The following is a 26,412-nucleotide window of genomic DNA, read 5'->3' on the forward strand; positions in this document are numbered from 1 at the left end:
GGTGCAGGCCTGAATGGCTGACACTCAGTCTCAGGACTGGGCCCAGGATCTCTTATTAATAATTTCAATTGTACCAATTACACTTTTTCACACATTAGCTAGCAACCAACAACTGCTCTCCTCTTCCTACCTATTACACTTTTTCACACATTAGCTGGCAGCCAGTAACACAGAAACAGTCCCAGGGAACAACTATCAGACAAAATTCATAGTCTTATTATATGTTTGTAGAAAGAAGGTATAGTTTCACTTGATTGGAAAAGGGCAAATGAGGTACATATTCACAAAGGTGGAAGTAATGAGATACCATTAAATCATTACAGTATAGGATGGTATTACTGACCAGCAATTTAGTGAAATTATGTGAAAGGGATGTGAAAGACTAATGGACCAAATATCTTGAAGAGCTGAACATCTGACAGACAGTCAGTTTGGCTTCAGATCTGGAAAGTCATGTGATTGCACCTTTTAAGTTTTTACTCGAGAGTGATTGATGCTCTGTAAAAGAGGGAGGCGAGGGTGGACTGTGTATACCTCCACCTAGAGAGGGCATTTGATAAAGTACCTCACAGTCAACTAATGTGGAAATTGGAGCACACTGGAGGACTGAGAGGCAAACTACTTGAATGAATGAAAGATTTTTTGAGGGGAAGATACACGAGGGCAGTAGTAAAGTGTAAGCTGTCAAGATGGAGAGCATTAATGAGTGGAATTTCACAAGGTTGTGCTTGCACCAATAATGTTTCTTGTCTTTGTCAATGACATGATGGAAAGAACAACAAGCTATGCCAACATGTTTGCAGATGATGCAAAAATCATGAAAAGAGTGAAAAATGAAGACTGTAGAATACTGTAAAAAGATCTAGACACTAATTCTTATATGGAGCCTATCTGTCTATATACCAAGGGATTTTTCCCCCTTACAAGGGAGGTAGCCAAGTCAAAAGATATATACCTACTCCCACCCATTCCACCCCTATCCACCCTACTTTCCTTCCTCTCAACTTAGCTCCTAATGGATAATGGGTCATCCCTGTATTCCACCCACTACCCTGGGTCAGAAGCAAGCAATCCAGCAAGACACAGTACATCCACAGCAAGGCTGCTTCACTTAATCAGCAACCCCCCCTCTCCGTCCCCCTATGCAGAAAAAGAGAAGACAGAGAAATCCCTTTGGGCTGTGTCAAAACATCATTCATACATAACCACTCCCTAACCACTCCCCATCCCCTGCCCCTCCCTTCCTTGCATCACAGTATCATCTATAGACAGCCCTTCTCCACTCACTCCTATCTCCTGCCTTTTCCCTTCCTTGTTCGACTGACATTTCCCTCTAGCTCAATGCCCCTCTCACCCTATCTATCCATCTCATCCTTGGTTGTCTCCACAAGTTCACTCTATCCTCTGCCTTCCACACCTCTTTTACTAATCTTTCTTCACTCATTCTTTCCATATGTCTAAACCATCCTAACACTCTTTCATCAGTCCTATCTGCAATCACCTTTTCCACCCCAGCTCTCCTCCTCCCTTCCTCATTTCTAACTCTATCCAACCATGTAATCCCTACCATACTTCTCAGACATTTTATCTCAAACACATGGAGACAGGAATGGAAAATAAAATTCAATACCAAACCATGCAAATACTGGAAATGGAGAATAGTGGCAAAAGACCATCCTTAAACTATTTCTTGGGAAGAGAATCCATTACAAAAACAGAGAGAAAGATTTGGGAGTGTTGATAAAAGACAGCCTGTCATCTGACAGACATATCTGGAAGATTGTGGGAGAGACATACAAACTGCTGCAGAAGACTGAAGAGGTTTTTCACTATATGGATGAAGAGATGATGAAAAACTATCATCCCTGATCCATCTAAGAATGAAATATGTGTCAGTGGTATGGTCCCCCAAACACAATGATAGATATAAGCAAAATCAAGAGAATATAAAGGTCAATAACCAAATTGGTCCCTAGCCTCACATATAAACCATATGAGGAAAGACTAAAAGCACTGGGTCTACCAACTTTGAAAGATCAAAGAGAAAGAGATGATGTGATTATAATATTCAGGTCATTAAAGGGGATAGATTGCATTAAAAGAATAGATCTCTTGATTAACCACTTCAGTACAAGTCAAATTCCGCACTCAGCATTGGCTGCCATATGAATGCTGCATCACACTACTTGCATTATGAAATATAAAGCCACTGCTGTATTACTCATTCTCTTTTACTCTGAGTAATGATAAACACAGAAACGTAATCACACCAGTTCACAGAATTGGGGCTAAGTCACGTACAACTACAAACTATATACAGGTAGTTCTCGATATATGCGACTTCGATATATGCGAATTCGCGTATATGCGATTCAAGAATTTGCACCACTTTTCGATATGTGCGGGGATATATTCGAAGATATGCGATTTGACCTAAAAAAAAAAATAATAATAAAAATAGTCGCGGCCGATTATTTTTTTCAAAATACCTATTATATATTTGAAGTTGGTGCGCATAAAGCCGTGTGGTAACACTGGCTGCATCAGCTAGGTAGAGCTGGCATCACTGCGGCGTTATCACAACAACAACACCGGCAGCTGTACAGACGGCATCGTCTTAGGCATCCTTCCTGTTTCATAGGCCAAACCATTGTCTTTCTGCAGGTAATTAAGCTTTTTTGATACACAAATTAATTATTTTTTTCACAAACAAATTAATTTTTTATACTTATTACTGCCCCAATTAATTTAGTCAATTTTCACTCTCTGCAAGAATTATCGTTTATTCTCCGCACTGGATAAACTCTAAGCAGTAAGCCTGCCTGTGTATCTCCAGAGCACATCAACAGTCAGTTTAAGCGTAGCAAGCAGTCTGAAATGTGAATTGTAAACAGACTGATTTTTCAAACAGCTGAAGAAAATACGCTTGGCGAAATAAGTGATGTTTACGGTAGCGTCTTTTCCCGAGGAAGCATTGTTACAAACTTCACATGATGAAAACCCAGATGAGCCTGCACCACTCAGCCCCTAATCCATTGCCTTGTGCTAAAATGTATGTAAACATATATGAGATGCAGTATGTAAGCCCTTTGCCAAAATAAAATATGTAAAAAAAAATATATATAAAAAAAAAATCAATCCGAGTTGAGAACGTATCCCCCTTTTTCCCATACAGTGCTCGACAAGAGTTCGCGGCGCCTCAGCGAATCTAAACAAAAATGCACAAAAATGTAATTAATCATTATATTTATTGGATTTTTACTCGCCTAATACTTGGTTGGAAGTCCTTTGCGCTTTAACACAGCCTCAAGACGACGTGGAAGTGAAGCAGCTAGGTTGTGGAGGGTTGTAGGCTCCAAATTATCCCAGATTGCCTGAATGGCTGCCTCGAGCTTGGGTATAGAGCTGACGTCTTTGCCTTGTAACCTCTTCTTTATAATGTGCCACAAATTTTCAATTGGGTTCAAATCAGGGCTATTACCTGGCCAGTCCTTTATAAAGTTCACTTCACAGTCGTTGAGCCAAGTAGTGATGGATTTAGCAGTGTGGCAGGGGGCACCGTCCTGCTGAAAAACTGTGGCACCTGTTTTTTCAAATGATTCAGGTAAATTTTCACACAGAAGCTCCAAGTACACGTTTTGGTTCACTTTTAAGTTCTTGGGTAACACTACTAATGACCCCAAGCCCTTGTCGCTGAAACAGCCCCACACCATTAAAGTATCAGGGAATTTGACAGTACCCTTGACGTACCGAGGGTCAAGCGGGTCACTTCCATGTCGCCGGTACACCTTTGCACCACGGTTACAGGTGACACTGAAGGTGGCCTCGTCAGACCACAAAACGTCAAGTCAGTCGTCCTCAGTCCAGTGAGAGTATTTCTTGGCAAATTCAATCCTTCTGGCTTTCTGCTTCTTGGTGACAAGTGGCTTAGCAACAGGCTGGTGACTCACGTACCCAAGCTCATGCACCCTTCGTGACACTGTCCTCACAGACACCTCACCAAACACCCCAGGGTTCTGTTCCTTCACTACCCTTGCTGTCTTACGAGGAGATGCCTCTAGAGTTCATTTTATGATGGTATCTGCCCTTGTAGAAGTCTTTCTAGGGCGTCCTGAGCGTGGTTTGTGAGCAGGCAAAATGTCATCTGGCAAATCTCTTGCACGTGCACACCACTTCCTCACTGTAGACTTTGCACAGTTTAACTGTTCACTTATTTCCTTCGTTTTCTTGCCTGATTCACGTAGAGCAATGATCTGGGCTATTAACTGCTTGCTTCTATAAGCTGCATCGGCCATAGTAAGGTCACAGGCAATGGTAAGGTCACAGGATTGGAGCTACCAAAAAAAATGTACCGCAGACACTCTCTCACAAAGACTTCTACAAGGGCAGATACCATCATAAAACGAACTCTAGAGGCATCTCCTCGTAAGACAGCAAGGGTAGTGAAGGAACAGAACCAAAACGTGTACTTGGAGCTTCTGTGTGAAAATTTACCTGAATCATTTGAAAAAACAGGTGCCACAGTTTTTCAGCAGGACGGTGCCCCCTGCCACACTGCTAAATCCATCACTACTTGGCTCAACGACTGTGAAGTGAACTTTATAAAGGACTGGCCAGGTAATAGCCCTGATTTGAACCCAATTGAAAATTTGTGGCACATTATAAAGAAGAGGTTACAAGGCAAAGACGTCAGCTCTATACCCAAGCTCGAGGCAGCCATTCAGGCAATCTGGGATAATTTGGAGCCTACAACCCTCCACAACCTAGCTGCTTCACTTCCACGTCGTCTTGAGGCTGTGTTAAAGCGCAAAGGACTCCCAACCAAGTATTAGGTGAGTAAAAATCCAATAAATATAATGATTAATTACATTTTTGTGCATTTTTGTTTAGATTCGCTGAGGCGCCGCGAACTTTTGTCGAGCACTGTAGGTTCAATAGTTCGATATATGCGAACGGAACCCCCACATATAACGAGAACTACCTGTACAGTATTATCAAGATGCCGATGCCAGCATCCTCATGTACCCACTCATGCTTCATGACACCTACATAGGCATCATTGTACTGAAGTGGTTAAGGATAGGAAAGCTCTAAGAGGTCACAGGAACAAATTAAGAAAGGTGAAACTGGGAAGGGAGATGTGAGTTTTTGCCAGTGCATATGAGCCTGGCAGTGAGAAAAATGTAGAAGAAAAGGAGGCTTTCTGGATAGATTTAAATGAGTGCATAGAGGATTTAGAGAGAAATGTTACTGTAGTGGTTACTGTAGTAGTTGGGAAGTGTGGAGTTCCAGGAAAAAGTTGTAGTGGAGAGACGATGGTGGAGAGGTGTCTAGAGAGTTGATCATAGCAAATACAGTGTCTAGGAAGAAAGTCAAGTATAAGTACACATGGGAGAGGGTGGTGGATGGAAGGGTGGTAGATGGGGCTTTAATGGACTATACAGTGGTAACCAGGAGAAGAGTAGGAGGAGTTTTGGATGTACATGTTGTAAGGGGAGAGAGTAGGGAAATATCAAATAATTTTTTGATGGAAGGAAGTTGAGATTGGAGGATAGATGGAGAAAGAGGAAAGACAGAAAGTCAGGAGGTGCTTAGAATAAACTGCTTAAATGAGAAAGAAAAGGAGAATGAGTACAAGAAGCTGAGAGAAGAGTGGGAGTGAAGGATAGAGTAGAACTAGGAGTGGAGAAGAAATGGGAATGTTTGAAGGAGGGAGGCACAAGGTGTGTAAAGATGGTGTGTGAAACAACTCCCATTCACCACCCCTCTCTCCCTCTTGGATCCTCCTGGATGATGGGTCATCCCTGCATCTCACCCACTGCCTTGGGTCAGAAGCAATGTGGCAAGACACAGCACACCCACAGCAAAGCCGCTTCATTTAATCAGCTTTTAACCCCACAATAACATACAGCCAATACCCCAGATGGGGTATTCACTCATAAGTGGATGAAAAGGGAGAATCACCAAGAAAATGAGGCAGTTGGAGTACTGCAGCTTTGGCTGTCAAGCCCTGCTGTGGAGGTGCTGTGTTTTGCTGCATTACTTCTAACCTAGTCAGTGGGCAGGTGGCTAAGATGACCCTTTATCCATAAGGATCTAAGATAAAAAAGAAAACAAATGGGTGTACAATGAGTGTAGAATGGGAGGAGGGTGGGTGCATTCTTTGGCTGGCTACCTCCCATAAAGAAGGGGAGAAGCATTTTGGTATAATGATAGATAGACATGAGGATATATGGTAAGTGCTTCATTCTTAATGCCACAAGGTAATTCAATTTCAGTAAAGGCTGCCTCCCACAGTCCACGGGTCATAACTCTCATTACCTTGAATTCCCAACAAGATGAAGGAACAAGTGAGGGGTCAAGCAGAACCTGCCCTTTCCGCACTTCATTGATCTTGATTTTCTTCAGAGCAAATGAAGCTGTTTGGCCTCCCCTGACCTCTCGTACAGGCATGCGTTTGCGGTGTATAGACTTGATGGGCATTGGGATGAAATCACCAAGTCCATTGGGGCCAAGAAGCAGTGTATCATTGATTCGAATGATTCCTCTAGTGCAGGTTCCAGACACCACCACTCCTACTCCCTGAAATAAAAAAAAAATAAATAAAAAAATATATAAATAAATGAATAAATAAAAAAGAATGCTAGACTGTCTGAAGTATTAGTATGTCCATAAAGTCTAAAATGCAATTCTTTTTTCATAAAAAACAAATAATAATAATAATAATAATAATAATAATAATAATAATATTAATAATAATAAAGAACCAATCAATCTGTTCCCCTAAGTCTCTCTTGCTGGAAACCCAAGACTCCCAGGTAACTGTCAATGGCCATCAGGTGGGCCCATAGATCACTCAGAGAAGAACTATGTTGTAATCTAAAGACTGTTAATATGGGGCATTGTTGGGTGAAGTGTTTAGTATCTTCTGTGTGGAGGTTGCAGCTAGGGCAACCCAATTCTGTCACCAGGCCTATTCTGTGTTGATACTGTTTTAATGATGGATGGTGTCTGAATGCAAATGTGCCAGTATAATTCTTACTTCTCTTGAGAGATTTTTCTGTGGGACTGATGTCCAGAGAGTGTTGGTGGAGTATTGGATTTGGTGGTTTATCTTGAAGAGTTTGTTTAATAATCTGGGTGTGAATATGTTTTTGTGTGGATGTATTGAGTGGTGCTCATGGTAGGTTGTTGTACATGTTTGAGTAGTAATTTTTTTCCAGCTGGTAGTGCTTGTGTGATAAAATGAGATGGGTGAGGCGGGACTCCCACACAGAACTGTGTAGAGCATGACTGGTAGTGAACAAAAATAACTAGCAAAGAGTATGGAGGACTTCCACAAGACATGGAGACAATCAATCAATTAATCTGTGGCGCTATATATCTTTTGCAGGAGACCCACAATTCCCAGGTAACAGGTAACCAGTGGATTGCCTCATAACTTACTCAAGGAAGAAATACCAGGTTGTTGGTTGGGTATGGCTTGAGTGGGGCAGTAATTTATGATTTTCAGTGTCTTCTGTGTGATGCTTACATCTGGGGTAGTTTGTTTCTATGGCCAGGACCATTCTGTGTTGGTATTGTCTTAGTGCTGGATGGTGACCTGAATGCAGTGATGCTAGTGTAGTTCTTACTTCTCTTGGAAGAGATTTTTCTGTGGGGCTACTGGAGATGGTTAAAGAAAATGGAGAAAAGTGGGAGATAAGCCAGCTGTTGTTTGCAGACGACACTGCACTTGTGGCAGGATCAGAGGAAGGATTGAGGAAGTTGGTGACAGAGATTGGGAAAGTGTGTTAAAGAAGGAAGTTGAAGATAAATGTGGGTAAAAGTAAGGTGATGAGATGTACAAGGGGAGAAAGTGGCAGCAGACTGGAAGTGAGCATTAAGGGAGAGAGACTGGAGGAAGTGGATAGTTTTAGATACTTGGGTGCGAACATAACAGGAAAGGGAGGAGTGGGGGTGGAGGTAGAATGTAGATTGAGAGAAGCGAGTAAATACCTTGGTGGATTAAAAAGTGTAATAAGAAATAGACATTTGGGAATGGATGCTAAAAGGAGGTTATATGAAGGCGTGATTGTGCCGACAGCACTGTATGGGGCAGAAACATGGAACATAAGAGAGGAAGAGAGAAGGAGTTTGAATGTGTTTGAGATGAGGTGTCTGAGAAGTATGATAGGGGTTACTAGGCTGGATAGAGTGAGAAATGAGGAGGTGAGGAGGAGAATGGCAGAAAGGAAGCTGGGAGATAGGGTGGATGAAAGAGTATTGGGATGGTTTGGACACATGGAAAGAATGAGTGAAGAAAGACTAGTAAAAGAGGTGTGGAAGGAGTGAACATGAGGGGGCGACCTAGGATGAGATGGATGGATGTGGTGAAAGGCACTCTGGGGAAGAGAGGATATCTGTTGAGGAAAGACGGGAGAGGACAGAAGATAGTGGTGAATGGAGAATGGTTGTGTATGGATGATATTGTGATCCATGAGGTGGAATGGGTGGGAGGTGGGGGGAGAGGGAGTATGTGTGAGAAAAATTTGACGCAGCCCAAAGGGATTTCTCCCCATCTTCTCCTTTCTGCATGAAGGGACGGAGGGGGGGTTGCCGATTTGATGAAGCGGCCTTGCTGTGGATGTGCTGTGTCTTGCAACACTACTACTGACCCAGGGTAGTGGACAAGATGCAGGGATGACCCATCATCCAGGAGATGCCAAGATAAGAGGGAGGGAAGGGGGTGGAGGTGGCTGGAGTGTGATAGGGATGGAATGGGTGGGAGTGGTTTTTATGCCTTTGTCTTTTAGCTACCTCCCTTGTAAGGGGGAAAAAAGCCTTTGGTATATGTATGGTATATGTATGCTACTGCCTGGAGGATTTGATGAATAGGGTGTTAGGTAAACAGTTTTGGAGTATATATTTGGTGATCTAGATGTGAATGTGTTTTTGTACTGACACATTGTGTGGTGCAGGTGGTAGGTTGTTACAGATACTTTAGTTTTTAGTTGTATTCAGTTGATTGTACTACTGATGTAATGAGATGGCAGAGTAAAGTTGAGGGCCCTTGCATGGGACTGTTCCTATCACTTTCATGTAATGTTCTGTGAGGAGTTTTGATTTCTATGTGGTGTTCTATTGAAGTGGTTTTGGTGCACCCTGTTACCATTCTCCAGATGGCAGGAGACAGATGTGAGTGGGAAATGATTGTGCATAGATAATGAATCTATTTGGCTGGGAGGGATTTCTCCTTATTTTCTGTTATTAACTGTGAGTGGACAAGGAGGGAGTCAACACATGAAATGGTGGGGGTAAACAAGCTTCAGCTGTTGGACCCTGCTGTGAAGGTGCTCTGTCTTGCTGCATTGCTTTTAGCCCATGCAGTGGTTGGGAAGCCAGAGATGGCCCTTCATCCACAAGGAGCCAAGATAAAAGGGACAACAAAAGGGTGTTAGATGGGTGTGGAATACATGTGGAATGAATGAGAAGTGGGTGCATGCCTTGGCTGGCTACCTTCTTTATAAGGAGAAAAGACTGTATATAGATAGCTTATTTTGTACAGTTTGTAGGGTGTCTGTTTTCCTGATTGTCAGGAACCATGATGTGAAACTGTAGTCAAGTGTGGTTCTCTACTGTTTGAAAATTGTGATTAGTTTACTTCTGCTGTCCAAAGCCTGTGGTTGCTACTGATTTCAGTAGGTGTTCTTTTTTCAGTCAGGTCTTCCATGTGTGGACTGAAGGTTATGTCAGTATCAGACATAGACAATGCTAAACCAAGTGTTATGATACTGTGTATGACAAGTGACAACCTTGAAGTATTAAACAACATATGATAAGTGCTTCAAAATGGATCCTAAACGCTGCAAGGAGAAATGGCTAAAATTTAGGAAAATGAGAAAATAAGATACTAGGAGGCTACAAACACCAAACAGAAAGCCTGAGGAGCTATAGAGGAAAGAAAATGTATGAAAGGAAAATAATCAATACATTCTATTGACGCTATCTTGTAATATTTTATATCATGCAATAAATACAAAGATATAAAACTGAACCAAATAAACCTATTGTTTAATGAATGGATGTGACAACCAAGAACAAAGAAATTATGAACAATAATATATAGTCTACTCACAGGAACTTGATAGGTGTCATCAATTTGAAACTGGGCTGGTTCAGTGTCATCCTGAGGTGTTCTTGAAGACAACAGGTTAAGGAACATTGTTAGCAAATCTAGATTCTCTCCAGACACATTGGACACTTGGAAAATTGGACATAATCTGCAAACAATAAAAAAAACATTAAACATGATTCAATATAAGAAGTTCTTATAAATATCAATTTCATTAACATCATCTTCCCAGAAAAAGTCTAGTTTAGATACATACCAAAAGGCCTTTTCCCCTTTAGAGTGGGGGAGGTTAGCTAAATGAAACTACACCTACCACACACTTAATCTTTTTTCCTGTAGCAAAGAAGAAAAAATCCCTCCCTCCTATGATGACTAGATAGCACCAAGCCTATATCCTTAACCAATTTGCTACTAAAGGAGTACTACACAGCAAAATAAAATCACCTGGTGGGCAACTACAATAAATAGTTCAAAGGCACTCAATTCGGAAGGGCATTACTGGGATATGTTTAACTTGTTACCCTTTGTTACTGTCCTATACCATTTCTCTGAATATTTATTTCCTTTCTTTCCCCTAACCCTGTGGTGGGGAAAGAGAATGCTGCCACCAAGTCTTCCCACTTGAGTTGTATGAGGTGACAAAAAACAGACAGGGATGGGACTAGGCATCCTTCTCCCTGTAGCTACAAAGGGGACATTCCTAAAAAAAAGTAAAGGCATAAGAGGGTCTAGGAGTTTTCCAACCAGTACCCTATGGTTTGGGTCTTTTAATGTGCACGGATATGGTACAGATGAGAGTAAAAGGGAAGATAGGCAGTATGTTTATGAGAAGAAAGATGGACGTGTTGGCATTGAGTGAAACTGAATTGAGAGGGGCGAATGTGAGTTTGGGAGTGTAGTTGGAAGGTTCTCAGGAGTGAAGAGAGGACGAGGGAGAGAAGGGCAGCTATACTAGTAAGTGAAGAGATAGGTAAGCATGTAGTGGAGTAGGTTTCTTCATGGTTAATGTGGATGAAGGTGAAAATGGGAACTGATGTGGGTTTTTGTAAGTGCATCTGGGCCGGGTAGTGAGAAGAGTGTACAGGAAAGGGAGGCTTTTGGATGGATTTAAATGAGTGTATAGAGGGATTAGGGAGAAATGTCAATGTAGTGGTATTGGGAGATCTTAATGCTAGGGATGGAAATGAACCAATAGATGGAGTGGCTGGGAAGTGTGGATTTCCAGGATAAAATTGTTGTGGAGAGTTGATGGTGATGTGTCTAGAGAGTTGATCATGGCAAATACAGTGTTTAGAAAGTCAAGCATAAGTACACATGGGAGAGGGTGGTGGATGGAAGGGTGGTAGATAGAGTATTAATGGACTATATAGTGGTAACCAGGAGTATAGTAGGAAGAGTTTTGGATGTACATGTTGTAAGGGGAGAGAGTGGGAGAATATCAGATAATTTTTTGGTGAAAGGTAAGTTGAGAGTAAAGGATAGATGGAGAAAGAGGAAAAGGACAGAAGGTAGGGAGGTGCTTAGAGTGAACTGCTTAACCACTTCCATACAGTGACGCCTACGTAGGCGGCATGAGGAGCAAGTGGGTACTCGTTGTTGCCGACGTTGCCATCTTGATTATATTTATTGTAGTCGTACCTACGTAATTTTCATTCTCTCTAAACTGGCTTCATCAGTTTTCTATGGTTATCAAAATACACGGATGAAAGAGAACGAACGATTGAGCACTGACTTTATTTTTTATAATGCGATTATTAAGACGCAACATTGCACGTCCGGCAGCTAATGCTGCCAGACGTGCGATGTGCCCCATAGTGAAGAGGTTAAATGAGAAAGAAAAGGAGTAAAAGAAGCTGAGAGAGCAGTGGATATGAAAGATACAGTAGAACTAGGATGGAGGAGGAATGGGGATGGTTCAAGGAAGGAGTCACAAGGTATGCAAAGATGGTGTGTGGAACAAGGAGGATAAGAGGAAATAGAAGGAAGGGTAGTGAGTGGTCGGATGAGGAAGTAAAGAAGGTTGTAGAAGAGAGGAAGCGAGCTGTCATAGATTGGTTACAAAATAGGATGAGGGAATCACATGAGAGATACAAAGAAAAGAGAAGTAAAGCATAATATAAAGGAGGCAAAGAGGAGGGTAGATGTGAAATGGAGTAAAATTATGACAGAAAATATTGAAAGTAATAAAGAGATGTTTTGGAAAGAAAATAAGAGAGAAAGAGGAGGTGAATCAAGAAGAGAAGAAAAGGTAAAAGGTGCAGATGGAGAGATGATAATGGAAGAGAAGGCAGTAAGAGGAAGATGAACATTATTCTATGGAATTCCTAAATGTGAAGGAGGATAGGGAGGGAAAGGTAGTTGCAGTGGGAAGGGCTAAGAAAATTACCATGATGAGTAAGGAAAATGGAGGAGAAATAAGAAAAGATGAAGTGAAGGGAGTTGTTAAGATGATGAGAGCAGGTAAGGCACCTGGGTTGGATGGAAGTTATGCAGAATGTCTGAAAATAGGAGGTACAGTGATGGTGGACTGGCTGGTGAGGTTATCTAATGTTTGTTTAAGAGAGAGTAGAATGTCAGAGGACTGGAGGAGGAGTGCCTGTATAGTTCCACTTTACAAAGGAAAAGGGGGTAAGTGTGAGTGTAGTAGTTTCAGAGGGATCAGCTTGTTAAGTGTAGTAGGGAAGGCTTATGGGAGGGCTTTGAATGAGAGGATTAGGGGAGGAATTGGTGAGGAACAGTGTGGAATTAGGACAGGTAGGGGTTGACAGATCAGATTTTTGTGGTAAGACAGATATGTGAGAAAACTTTAGGAAAAGGTAAGGATATTTTTTGGGCTTTTATGGATCTGGAAAAGGCTTATGATAGGGTAGACAGGAAGGCACTGTGGGAGTTATTGCAGATTTATAGGATAGGAGGAAAGCTTTTAAGAACAGTCAAGAATTTTTATGAGAATAGTAATGAGCTTGTGTTAGGATTAGTAATGGAAAGAGTGAGTGGTTTGAGGTAGAGGTGGGACTTCGTCAAGGATGTGTTATGTCGCTCTGGCTGTTCAATTTATACATGGATGTGGTGGTGCGAGAGGTAAATGTAAGGTTAGTGGGTCAGGGACTGGAGATGGTTAAAGAAAATGGATAAAAGTGGGAGATAGTCCAGTTGTTGTTTGCTGATGACACTGCATTTGTAGCAGGATCAGAGGAGGAACTGAGAAAGTTGGTAACAGAGTTTGGAAAGGTGTGTGAAAGAAGGAAGTTGAAGATAAATGTGGGTAAAAGTAAGGTGATGAGATGTACAAGGGGAGAAAGTGGCAGCAGATTGGAAGTGAGTATTAAGAGAGAGAGACTGGAGGAAGTGGATAGCTTTAGAAAATGGAGAAAGTGGGAGATAGTCCAGTTGTTGTTTGCTGATGACACTGCACTTGTAGCAGGATCAGAGGAGGAATTGAGGAAGTTGGTGACAGAGTTTGGGAAGGTGTGTGAAAGATGGAGGTTGAAGATAAATGTGGGTAAAAGTAAGGTGATGAGATGTACAAGGGGAGAAAGTGGCAGCAGACTGGAAGTGAGTATTAAGGGAAATTGGAGGAAGTGGATAGCTTTAGATACTTGGGTGCAAATATGGAAGGAAATGGAGGAGTGGAGGTGGAGGTAGAATGTAGATTGAGAGAAGCAAGTAAATACCTTGGAGGATTAAAAAGTGTAATGAGAAATAGACATTTGGGAATGGGTGCTAAGAGATTGTATAAAAGAGTGATTGTACCAACAGCACTATATGGGGCAGAAACATGGAACATAACAGAGGAGGAGTTTGAATCTGTTTGAGATGAGATGCCTGAGAAGTATGATTGGGATTACTAGGCTGGACAGTGTGAGAAATGAGGAGGTGAGGAGAACAGGAGTGGAAAGGGAGTTGGAAGTATTGGGATGGTTTGGACACATGGAAAGAATGAGTGAAAAAAGATTAGTAAAAGAGGTGTGGAAGGCAGAGGTGGAAGAAGTGAATATGAGGGGGCTACCTAGGATGAGATGGATGGATGGAGTAAAAGTGTATAGATCAAATTTTTGTGGTAAGACAAATTTGCAAGAAGTTTTTGGCAAAAGGTAAGGATGCTTTTGGGGCCCTTGTGGATTTGGAGAAGGTTTATGACAGGGTAGACAGGAAGGTACTATGACAGTTATTACAGATGTATAGGATTAGGAAAAAGCTGTTTACCCCTTCCATACAATGACACCTATGTAGGTATTGTGAGGTGCAAGTGGGTACACGTGGATGCCGCCATTGGCATCTTAACATTTACTTTGTATTTTTACCTAGTTGTATTTTGCGGGAAAGGGAGCTACGCTCGTGGTGTCCCGCCTTTGTATCTCGCAGTGTCTAGTTTGCTCTTAAACTCATGAGTGGTTTTTGCGCACACTATTTCATTGTTCAGTTTGTTCCAAGTGTCCACCACTCTATGTGGAAAACTGCTTTTCTTCAGATCTCTTCTGTAGATATGTTTTTTTATTCTCTTTCCATGTCCTCTTGTGCTTCTCCTGTCCCAGTTTAACAAGTCCTCTCTATCGAGTATTACTGTGCCTTTCATGGTTCTGTAGATGGTCAGTAGTTCACCTCTCTCTCTTCTTTGCTCCAGAATTGGTAACTCCAGTTTAACCAATCTCTCCTCATATGACAAGTTTGCAAGTGCAGGTGCCATTTTTGTGGATGCTCTCTGGATTCTTTCTATTTTCTTTTTGGTACTGGGTGACCACAATGTTGCCGCATATTCTAGTTTAGGCCTTATCAGTGTGACCAATATTTTTTTAATAATTTCTTCATCCAAATATGTAAATGCCACTTTTATTGATCTTAGCAAGTTGAAGGATTGTCCGACAATTTTGTTTATCTGTTTGTCATAGGACAAGTCATTTGGGATAATTACACCCAAATCTTTTTCAGATCTCTCCTTCTTTACCTCCTTGGTTCCAATTATATATTGTCCTGATATTCTGCTTTTGCTTTTTCCAAACTCCATTATGCTGCACTTCTTAATATTGAAATCCACTTCCCATTTCTGACTCTGTAGTTGTAACTGAGTGTTCCCCACATTCTGTGAGCTGGCTTGATCATATTTTCTGTGGTTACTAATATTCAGAGTGAAAGAGAATGAGTAATACAGCTGTAACTTTATATCTTATACTGCAAGTATTGTGGTGCATCATCAAATCATCGTACATCAGGCAACTGATGATGCCCACACGAATTCTACTCGTATTGAAGAGGTTAAGGGCAGTCAATTAAAACTCTCCCATATGCCTTTCAAACTACACTCAACAAACTGAAACCTCTAAAACTACTACTTTACTTTGCCCCTTTTCCTTTGTGAAGCAAAACTATACAGCCATTCCTCAAGTACTCTAGCACACACACCACTCCCTTAAACATAGATTAAACAACCTCACTAGCTAGTCCACTATAAATGTACCTCGCCTTTTCAGACACTTCACATGGCACTCATCCAATCCAACTGTCTTACCAACTCTCATCATTTTCAAAGCTCCTTGTATTTCATCTTTTCCTATATATCTTTCATTTTCCTCTCCCAGCACAGTCTTAGTGCCTCCCACTGCCAAAATCAATCCCTCCCTTACCTCTTCCACATTCAACACTCTCCAAATTACTGTACCCATCTTCCCCTTACAGCCTCTATTTCCATAATCACCTGTCCACATGTACCTTTTACCTTTTCCTCTCTACCTGAATCATCCCTCCTCACTCTCTTCACTTTCTTCCGAAACATCTTTTTATTCTTTTCAAAAATTTGTCATACTCCTACACCATTCTACATCTGCTCTCATCTTTGCCTCCTTAATTTTATGTTCTATTTCTCTCTTTCCCTACTGCCTCTCATATATTTCCTAAGTCCTACTTTGCAGCCAATCCACATATGCTTGCACCCTCTTTTCTAATCCTATCTTCACCTCATCATCCCATCATTCACTATCCTTCCTTCTATTCTTCTCATCCTCCTCATTCCACATATCTTTGCACCCTTTGTCAATTCCTCCTTGAAACAAATCCATTCCTATTCTACTCTTACTTCTACTCTATCTCTCACCACTTCCCACACTTCTCTTTGCTTCTATTATTCCTTTTCCTTCTCATTCAAACTGTTTATTTGAAGCACCTCTCTACCTTATGCCCTTTTCCTCTTCACTCATCCTTCACTCTCAATTTCCCTTCTATCAAAAAAATTATCTTTCACTTCCCCACTCTCTCCCCTAAGAACATGAACATCCAGAACTCTTCCTATCTTTCCTCTGGATACCACTACATAGTCCATTATTGCCTTCTTAACCACCTTTCCATCCATCACCCTTTCCCATGTATACTTATGCTTGGCTCTCTTCTTAAACACTGTATTTGCTATCATCAACTCCCTTTCCAAATACTATCTCCCACATCAACTCTCCATTATAATTTTTACCTGACACTCCCAATTTCTCTACTACTTCACCTACTGGCTCATCCCCTATTTTAGCATTGAGATCTCCCAACATTGACATTCCTCCCAGTATTCTTTGAGCACTTATTTAAATCTATCAAAAAAGACTCCCTTTCCTCTTCTTTCTTCTCACTATCAGGTCCATATGCACTTACAAAAACCCATATCTCCAAACTAAGTCCCACCTTCACCCACATTAACCTTGAAGATACTTCTTTCCAATCCACCATGCACTTTCCTACCACCGCATTTACCAGCAGATCTACTCCTTCCCTCCCTTGCCCTCACCTCATTCCTAAGACTCCCATCACACTCCCAAATGCAAAATAACCTCTCCCTTTCAATTTGGTTTCACTTAATGCTAACACATCATCTTCTGTTTCACAAACATACTGCCTATCTCTTCCATTTTACTTTCATCTGTACCACAACTATGCACATTTCATGACCCACATTTTATGGTTCTTGTTAAAATTCTCCTCCCAGACTCTCTTATGTCTTGACTTCTTGTAGATAAACATACAGAGAACAGGATACCTAGTCCCATCACTCCATCTCACTTTGTCACCTTTTACAACTTATATAGGAATCATGGTGGTAGAATTCTTTCCTCCTCCTACCACAGGGGTCACATAGGAAAAGAAAATGTATATTCAAAAAAGTGGTAAAGGACACTTTCAAGAGAACAGAATAAAGGAGGGATGGTTGTAGTACAAAAATTGGCATAATTCCTCTAGTAATGATTTTACTCTAACATAAATAATGTGTGGTTCTAGTCCATATGGATGCCCCAAAATAGTACCTAAAGCATTGTCTGCAGGCAATCTATACTCCACAATATCATGCAGTCAATCCTCTATTCATGGGTAGAAGGGATTTATCTATTTTTATTTATCTATTTATTTTTTCAGGGAGGTGCCAAGATAAGAGGGAGGGAAGAGGGTGGAGGGTCGTGGAGTGTGATAGGGATGGAATGGGTGGGAGTGGTTTTTATGCCTTTGTTTTAGGCTACCTCCCCTATAAGGGGGAAAATAGCCTTTGGTATATGTAATGGTATATGTATGTATTTTTTCTTTCTTTACCCCTTCCATACGGTGCCGCACACGTAGGCGTCATGGGGAGCGAGTGTATTCGCGAGGCTGCCATATCGGCGTCTTGATTATATTTATTGTAGTCGCCCCTCCATAATGACATTCTTTCTAATTCTTTTGTAATCGCATTTTCTATGGTTATCAAAATTCACGGGTGAAGAGAGAACGATTGATATAAGCGGTGACTATATTTTATGATGCGAGTATTATTACGACACGTCGTACGGCTGGCATTGGCTGCTGCCACCGAGATCTAAGTCCATGACGCCTACGTGTGCGGCACCGTATGGAAGGGGTTAAAAGAGGCTATCTCTGTGTATTATTGAGGTCAGAATTTTTCTGTAGCCTCTGGAAATGTGTTTTTCATTTACTTTCTAGATTTTTTTTTTTAAACAGCAGTAACCCAAGTCAGTATACTTTGCAGCCAACTAAACTCCAATGCCCCATTCAGTTCTCTTCCACTTCAATAAATTATGTGTGATTGGACCTGTCTCAGTCTTTGGACTCTAGCCAAACTGTAATTGAAAGAGCAACATGTAGGCAAGTTACAAGAAGGAATAGTGTCAACATTTGGGTCTTTTGGTATATGTATGAATGTGTTCCCTTTATGTGAATTCACACTATAAGGAATGTATCCTTTACACATATAGAGAGACCAGCATAATTTAAGGCTTGGATGGAGGATTGGGTGCCATCAGGTCAAGGATTAAGTATTCTATCCATGCCACAGGCTTGATTATGGCTCTACATTTCAGACATTACTAGGATAATTTTAGATCCATTAAAACCTAAACAGTTTTTCTTGAATCTAAGTACATAAGTGATTTGTAACAAGCCAATTCTCACCTCTCAGAGACAAAATTTGTTGCTGATACCACTACATCATCTGCATTTCGAACTAGTAAAGGTACCTTCCGACACCCTGCAGACTTCAGAATTTTATGGAGGAGTTTTAAAGTGTCTTGGAGGACATTGGGGGGACACATGTCCACTTTAGTGACCACAACAAAGACAGGCACACTGAGAGCTAGAGCTAGACCTAAGTGCTCTTTAGTCATGCCTATTACACCTGCATTGGCTCCAACCTGCAAGAGATACACCAAACAAAATATTAATTTTCGTACATATGGTGCTCAAAGAGATGATATTAGTGATATAGATAATGAAATAGTCATAAACTACTGAAATACCAACATAAAAAAAAAAAAATATGTGAAATGATTTTTAAGATATGCCATTACACAATCAGATTTTCCCTTTAGCAATTAAAACTTTTGATAAAGAAAAAAATTATGAAACAACACTGCCTTTAAAATCATCTTACATATCAAAAGGCCTTTTCCCCCATACAAGGTGGGTAGCCAAGTCAAAGCATACACCCACCCCACACCCATCCAAAACCTTTTCATTGTACCTCACATCTTAGCACCTCATGGATGAAGAGTTATCCCCATCCCACATGGACTGCTCAAGTCAAAGGCAGTGCAGCAAGACAAAGCACTTCCACAGCAGGGCCCAACAGCTAGAGCTGGTTTAACCCACTGCACCATCATATGGTTACCACCCCACCTCATTCACTGAGCATGAGACCATCCCTTAGGCCACATCATTTCATCTACTTAAAACCAATTTCCATCTACTGTTTTTCGGAATGTCAACAGAAATTCCTCTTGGATCCAATGTCCCCTTCAACCCATCCATCCACCACATTCTTGGTCTTACCTCTAAGTTCACTCCACTCCTACTTTATACTTTCTTTGCTAGTCTTTCTTTACTCATTCTCTTTGCATACAAGAAACTATCTCACTATGTTTTGATCAACCCTGTTTACCAGTTCTCTTTCCACCCCTGTTTTCTATCTCACCTCTGTATTTTTCACTGATTACATTCTTGTAACATCCACCATACTTCTGAAACACTTCATCTCAAAATATATTTAGGTTCTTCCTTTCAGCTTTCTTCAAATTCCCAGCCTCCACTGCAAATAATGCCATGGACACAACCAGTCCTTGCAATTTTCTCTTTGCATTCATCCCTAGATAGCATTTACTTCCCATGCTGCATGTGCAAAATGGCACCCTAACTACCAGGAGGAAAGCAGAAGATGAATGGAGGACTCCCAATTTCCAATCAAGCCACTGCCAACTACAGGCTGCAAAGCAACACAAGATCCCCCACCTCTACAAGGAGGTGTAGCCCTGAGGGGCAGCACCTGATCTCTGGATCAGGACCAGACTCTCAATTCACCTCTTCTACTCCCTACCCATCTATCTACCCACCCACCCCATTTCATTTCTGTTTTCTTACAAATAGTAAGTGCACCAGTATCTGCCCTCCTACTCCTACTAGCCAGAGACAGACACCAACCCAAACCTATATGCACAGAGCCAATAAACTTTTAACACATTAATCAAATGCAACATGTTACAAATGGGTTCAGCTTATATGCACACACAGTGCTTTTTCGATAAGTTTGAAGGAAACACCAAGTTTTGTATTTTGAGATAAGGAACTTTGTTTATCACATAGTGATCAATACACAAAACGGAGAATGATGAAGAAGAAAGACAAAAATATGGTGAACCAGTGAAGAGAAGACTGGATGTAAGCAGGGCTGAATCACCGTTAGGTGTCATCCCAAAAAGGAGTTGCAACATGGAAATGCAAAAATCAAATCAATGGTATGAAAATATTGTATTTTCAGGGTTTGTAAAAGAAAGTGGAATACTAGGAAGATGTTTAGAATTGGAAAGAGAATCAAGGTATAAAAATATCCTAAGAAATCAGGAATTACATAATTAATAAGTGAAATTATAGATCTGAAAGCTGAATACAGGGCAATGTATAAAGAAGTGAACCAGTTGAAAAGACAAAATGCTGAAACCAACAGAGGTTAATGATCTAAAAAAGGAATTAACCATAGTCAAAAGTGAGAACGAAAGAATGAAAAATAAAGATACAAACAAAAATGACGCTTTGTAAAATGAAGTAAAAGACCAAATACAAGTGGTGACCGAGAAAATTGGAGAAACAATAAAAAAACAGTTCTATTCTGTACTTGCCACTTTGGTATTCAGGGCAGGGTGTCGAGCCCTGCCCGCTGACCCAGCCTAGGTCGACACTCGCACCTACCAGAATAAACCTACCAAACTCACTCGAGTCTCCTTCACTCCCCCGTTACCGAAGTGCAAGTAACATTCTCATAATGTTACATTGGTGACCTGGGAGTTTGGACGCGAGTACACCCAGCCCCTTCTGATCTGGTTCATCAACATCTTGTGTGACTCCATGGATGTTCGTCAACCCCACCACAGTCACACCCACTGCATCGCCAACTGCTATGGTCATCACCACAGCCTTCACAGCTCTTAACTGCCTCCTTGCTCAATGTCATGACTGCCTCCCAGCTCGATGTCATGACTGCCTCCCAACTCGACGTCACGACTGCCTCCCAGCTCGACGTCACGACCGCCTTTTCGCTTGATGTCACCCATAGCCGCTTCCCTGATGGATGTCACGAGCAAAACTCATGGCCACTCCTGCAGCCCCCGCTGCCGCCGTCTGCGCCGTCTTTAGGGAGTTCACGCTTCCATTGACGTCGCTCATGGCCAAGTCTCCTGCTGCCGCTGTCACCGCCACCATCTGCACCATCTTTAGGGAGTTCATGCTTCCACTAACGTCGATCACAGCCAATTCTCCTGCTGCCGCCATCGCCGCTGCCATCTACGCCCTCTTTATGGAGTTCACGCTTCCACTGACGTTGCTCACGGCCTATTCTCTCGCTGCTGCCGTCTGCACCCTCTTTAGGGAGTTCACGCTTCCACTGACGTTGCTCACAGCCTCTCCTGCAGCCCCCACCGCAGCCACCTTTAGGGAGTTTATGCTTCCACTGATGTCACTCACAGCCTCCCACTGGCGCCGCCTCAAGAGGTTCCCGCTTCCACTGACGTCAACCCCCGCCTCCGCTTGGACTTCACGATTCCACGCTTTGCAGGGGAAGGGGGGTAAATGTGGTGAACAAAGTCCCCCACATGTGCTTCGACGCGGTATTTTGGCTTATAGCATCGCTGCTGCAGAAGTGGAAGGGACAGGAAAGTTATATGTTGTGTAGAAATAGCTGGCCTTTGGCCTTGTATTATATTTGTGTAGGTTAAGTCTATATTACTCCTGTACTACATGAATATGTATCCTCATGAAAGCACAACCTAGGCCCTGCCGAGCCATGTTTCGGTCAGGATGGGTCGTGTGCTTCTTTAGCGTACGCATGATGTGTACATAAGGACGCCAGGTTTGGGTGTCCAGCCCAGTTCCATTCTGTACTTGCCACAAGCGGGTCACGACTCAGGTCACTCTGCGGTCACTTTGGTGTTCAGGGCAGGGCGCCCTGAACACCAAAGTGAACACTAAAAGGAAGACCCAACAAACTATAGAGCAGTCTCTCTTACAAGCACAATAGCAAAAATATGTGAAAAAGTTATCAAAAGTAGATGGATCAAACATCTGGAAGAAAATAATATATTGAATCCAAAACAATTTAGCTTTAGACAAGGAAGACCACGTGCCACTAACTTGATCTGTTTTTAGTCGAGGCTAATAGACATAATGTAAGAAAGGGACAAATGTGCCAATTGTGCTTTCCTAGATTTACAAAAGGCGTTTGATAAAGTACCACACAAAAAGCTAATAAGAAAACCCAAAACAACAGGAGGCATACAAGGAAAGATATTGAAATGGATGGAAGATTTCTTTAACATGAGAAAAATGAGGGTAGTACTTATGAGACAAAAACTTAACTTGGGAATAAATGATAGTGGAGTCCCACAAGGTTCTGTATTAGCTCCAATAATGTTTGCCATATATATAAATGGCATAGATGAAGGTGTAGAATGTTATATAAACTTCTTTGCAGATGATGCAAAACTACTAAAGAAAGTAAGTACAGAAAAAGACTGTGAATCACTACAGAGAGACCTGGACAAAGTCTGGGAATGGAGCCAAAAGTGGGAAGTGAACTTCAACACCAAGAAATGTAGTATAATGGAGTTTGGAAAAGGTAAAAATAGAGTATCTGGGCAATATAAAATTGGTACAATGGAGGTAGAATAGTAAGTAATAGCAAGAAAATGACCTTAATGAGTGAGGAAAATGGAGGAGAAATAAGGAAGGATGAGGTGAAGGCAGTTGTTAAGATGATGAAAGCAGGTAAGGCACCTGGTCTGGATGGATGCCATGCAGAATGTCTAAAGGAGGTACAGTGATGGTGGACTGGCTGGTGAGGTTATTTAATGTTTACCTGAGAGAGGGTAGAGTGCCGGAGGACTGGAGGAGTGCCTGTATAGTTCCACTTTACAAGGGAAAAGAGGAGAAGTGTGAATGAAGTAGTTTCAGAGGGATTAGCTTGTTAAGTGTAGTTGGGAAGGCTTATGGGAGGATCTTGATTGAGAGGATTAGGAGAGGAACAGAGGGAGTAATTGGTGAGGAACAGTGTGGATTTAGATCGGGTAGAGGTTGTGTAGATCAGATTTTTGTGGTTAGACAGATATTGTGAGAAAGCTATAGGAAAGGGGAAGGATGTTTTTTGGGCTTTTATGGATCTGGAAATGGCTTACGACAGGGTAGACAGAAGTGCACTATGGGAGGTTTTGCGGATATACGGGATAGGAGGAAAGCTTCTAGGAGCTGTCAAGAGTTTTTATGAGGGTAAGCTTGTGTCAGGATTAGAAATGGAGAGAGTAAGTGGTTCGAGGTAAAGGTGGGATTTCGTCAGGGATGCGTTATGTCGCCCTGGCTGTTCAACTTATACATGGATGGGGTAGTGCGAGAGGTAAATGCAAGGGTAGTGGGTCAGGGATTGGAGATGGTTAAAGAAAATGGAGAAAAGTGGGAGGTGAGTCAGCTGTTGTTTGCGGACGACACTGCGCTTGTGGCAGGATCGGAGGAGGGATTGAGGAAGTTGGTGACAGAGTTTGGGAGAGTGTGTGATAGAAGAAAGCTGAAGATAAATGTGGGTAAAAGTAAGGTGATGAGATGTATAAGGGGTGAAAGTGGTAGTAGACTGGAAGTGAGCATTAACCCCTTCCATACGGTGCCGCACACGTAGGCGTCATGGGGAGCGAGTGTATTCGCGAGGCTGCCATATCGGCGTCTTGATTATATTTATTGTAGTCGCCCCTCCATAATGACATTCTTTCTAATTCTTTTGTAATCGCATTTTCTATGGTTATCAAAATTCACGGGTGAAGAGAGAACGATCGATATAAGCGGTGACTATATTTTATGATGCGAGTATTATTACGACACGTCGTACGGCTGGCATTGGCTGCTGCCACCGAGATCTAAGTCCATGACGCCTACGTGTGCGGCACCGTATGGAAGGGGTTAAGGGAGAGCGACTGGAGGAAGTGGATAGTTTTAGATACTTGGGTGCAAATGTGGCAGGAAAAGGTGGAGTGAAGGTAGAAAGTAGATTGAGAGAAGCGAGTAAATGCCTTGGTGGATTAAAAAGTGTAATGAGGAATAGACATTTGGGATTGGATGCTAAGAGGAGACTGTATGAAGGAGTGAATGTGCCAACAGCACTGTATGGGGTAGAAACATGGAACGTAAGAGAGGAAGAGAGGAGTTTGAATGTGTTTGAGATGAGGTGTCTGAGAAGTATGATGGGGGTTACTAGGCTGGATAGAGTGAGAAATGAGGAGGTGAGGAGGAGAACAGGGGTGCAAAGGGAATTGGGAGATAGGGTTGATGAAAGAGTATTGGGATGGTTTGGACACATGGAAAGAATGAGTGAAGAAAGACTAGTAAAAGAGGTATGGAAGGCAGATGTGGAGGGAGTGAACATGAGGGGGTGACCTGGGATGAGGTGGATGGATGGGGTGAAGGGGGCTTTGGGGAAGAGGGTGTCTGTTGAGGAAGGACAGGAGAGGACAGAAGACAGGGGTGAATGGAGAATGGTTGTATATGGATGATGTTGTGATGCATGAGGTGGAATGGGTGGGGGGATGGGGGGTGAGGTAGTATGTGTGAGCAAAATTTGACGCAGCCCGAGGGGATTTCTCCCTGTCTTCTCCTTTTATGCATGGGGGGGACGGAGAGGGGGGGGGTCGCTGATTTAATGAAGCGGCCTTGCTGTGGATGTGCTGTGTCTTGTGACACTGCTTCTAACCCAGGGCAGTGGACAAGGTGCAGGGATAACCCGTCATCCAGGAGGTGCTAAGATACAAGGGAGGGTGGAGGGGTGTGGAGTGTATTCAGGGATGGAATGGGTGGGAGTGATTTAATGCCTTTTCCTTTTTGGCTACCTCCCTTGTAAGGGGGAAAAAGCCTTGGTATATGTATGCATGTACAAAGGAAGTAAAAAAAAAATTAGCTTGGAAAAGGACCTAGGAGTAATTAATTATTAACGAAGGCATGTCACCAGACAAGCATATTAACAAAATAGCTGGAGAAACCTACAATTTACTAAGATCAATAAAGGTTGCCTTTATCTACTTGGATGAGGTAATGGTAAAGTATTAGTCATGCTGATAAAACCAAGACTGGAGTACACAGCCACACTATGAACACCCGACACAAAAAAGAATACAGGTAGTTCTCGTTATATGCGGGAGTTCCGTTCCGCGGACCCCCCGCATATAACGAATTCGCATATATCGAACTATTGAACCTATGGGAAAAAGGGGGATACGTTCTCAACTCGAATTGATTTTTTTTTTTTTTCAATTTTATTTTGGCAAAGGGCTTACATACTGCATTACACATACATTAACACTCTCTGACATGTAAGTATTAACCTCGGGAAAAGACGCTACCGTAAACATCACTTATTTCGCCAAGCGTATTTTCTTCAGCTGTTTGAAAAATCAGTCTGTTTACAATTCACATTTCAGACTGCTTGCTACGCTTAAAGGTCAGATATCAACAGATATACCATTCGCTAAAAATCATCGTATTGCTCGAAAAAGTACTTTTTAAAAGCATACAAATAAAGTTTTTACCCATTACAGAAGAATTTATTCAGAAAATTCACTTTTAATTGCGCCTCGCATACCACTTTTCCGAAGTCTAGATATTCAGAATAACAATATTGTTTGTTTGGCAACTGTGACGTCACGAACGCGGAATTCCCCGAACCTTTCCCAAAGCGCACGGGCAGAATGTTTCGAATAGCAGACGACGCAATGAAATGAAGACAAAGCTGTTTTTTGCCAAACTTGATAAGATGTAGATGGTGGAATTATATAGAATACTGTCAGTATGTTTTTTTATGTACATTAAACTGTAAATACAAAAAGTTATGGAAGTCTTGATATCTGACCTTTATAGGTCAGATATCAAGACTTCCATAACTTTTTGTATTTACAGTTTAATGTACATAAAAAAAACATACTGACAGTATTCTATATAATTCCACCATCTACATCTTATCAAATTTGGCAAAAAACAGTTTTGTCTTCATTTCATTGCATCGTCTGCTATTCGAAACATTCCGCCCGTGCGCTTCGGGAAAGGTTCGGGGAATTCCGCGTTCGTGACGTCACAGTTGCCAAACAAACAATATTGTTATTCTGAATATCTAGACTTCGGAAAAGTGGTATGTGAGGCGCAATTAAAAGTGAATTTTCTGAATAAATTCTTCTGTAATAGGTAAAAACTTTATTTGTATGCTTTTAAAAAGTACTTTTTCGATGATCTTTAGTGAATGGTATATCTGTTGATATCTGACCTTTAAA

At 41.7% G+C, this 26,412-nt stretch overlaps 1 protein-coding gene across 3 annotated transcripts in view; it reads right to left on the bottom strand.

Moving 5' to 3' along the window:
- The window catches only part of LOC143032846 (GTP-binding protein 1-like), a 135,859-nt gene that overhangs the window by 72,602 nt on the left and 36,845 nt on the right, over positions 1–26,412 (bottom strand). For all 3 annotated transcript variants that reach the window (XM_076198011.1, XM_076198020.1, XM_076198030.1), the window contains exons 7-9: positions 18,527–18,765; positions 10,118–10,262; positions 6,322–6,582 (exon numbers count right to left, since the gene is read on the bottom strand). In XM_076198011.1, the coding sequence (XP_076054126.1) occupies positions 6,322–6,582; positions 10,118–10,262; positions 18,527–18,765 (645 nt within the window). The remainder of the gene's footprint in view (positions 1–6,321; positions 6,583–10,117; positions 10,263–18,526; positions 18,766–26,412) is intronic.

This window comes from Oratosquilla oratoria, chromosome 1 (assembly GCF_046742065.1).
Source record: "Oratosquilla oratoria isolate Oo_2021 chromosome 1, ASM4674206v1, whole genome shotgun sequence".
NCBI classification, from domain to species: domain Eukaryota; kingdom Metazoa; phylum Arthropoda; class Malacostraca; order Stomatopoda; family Squillidae; genus Oratosquilla; species Oratosquilla oratoria.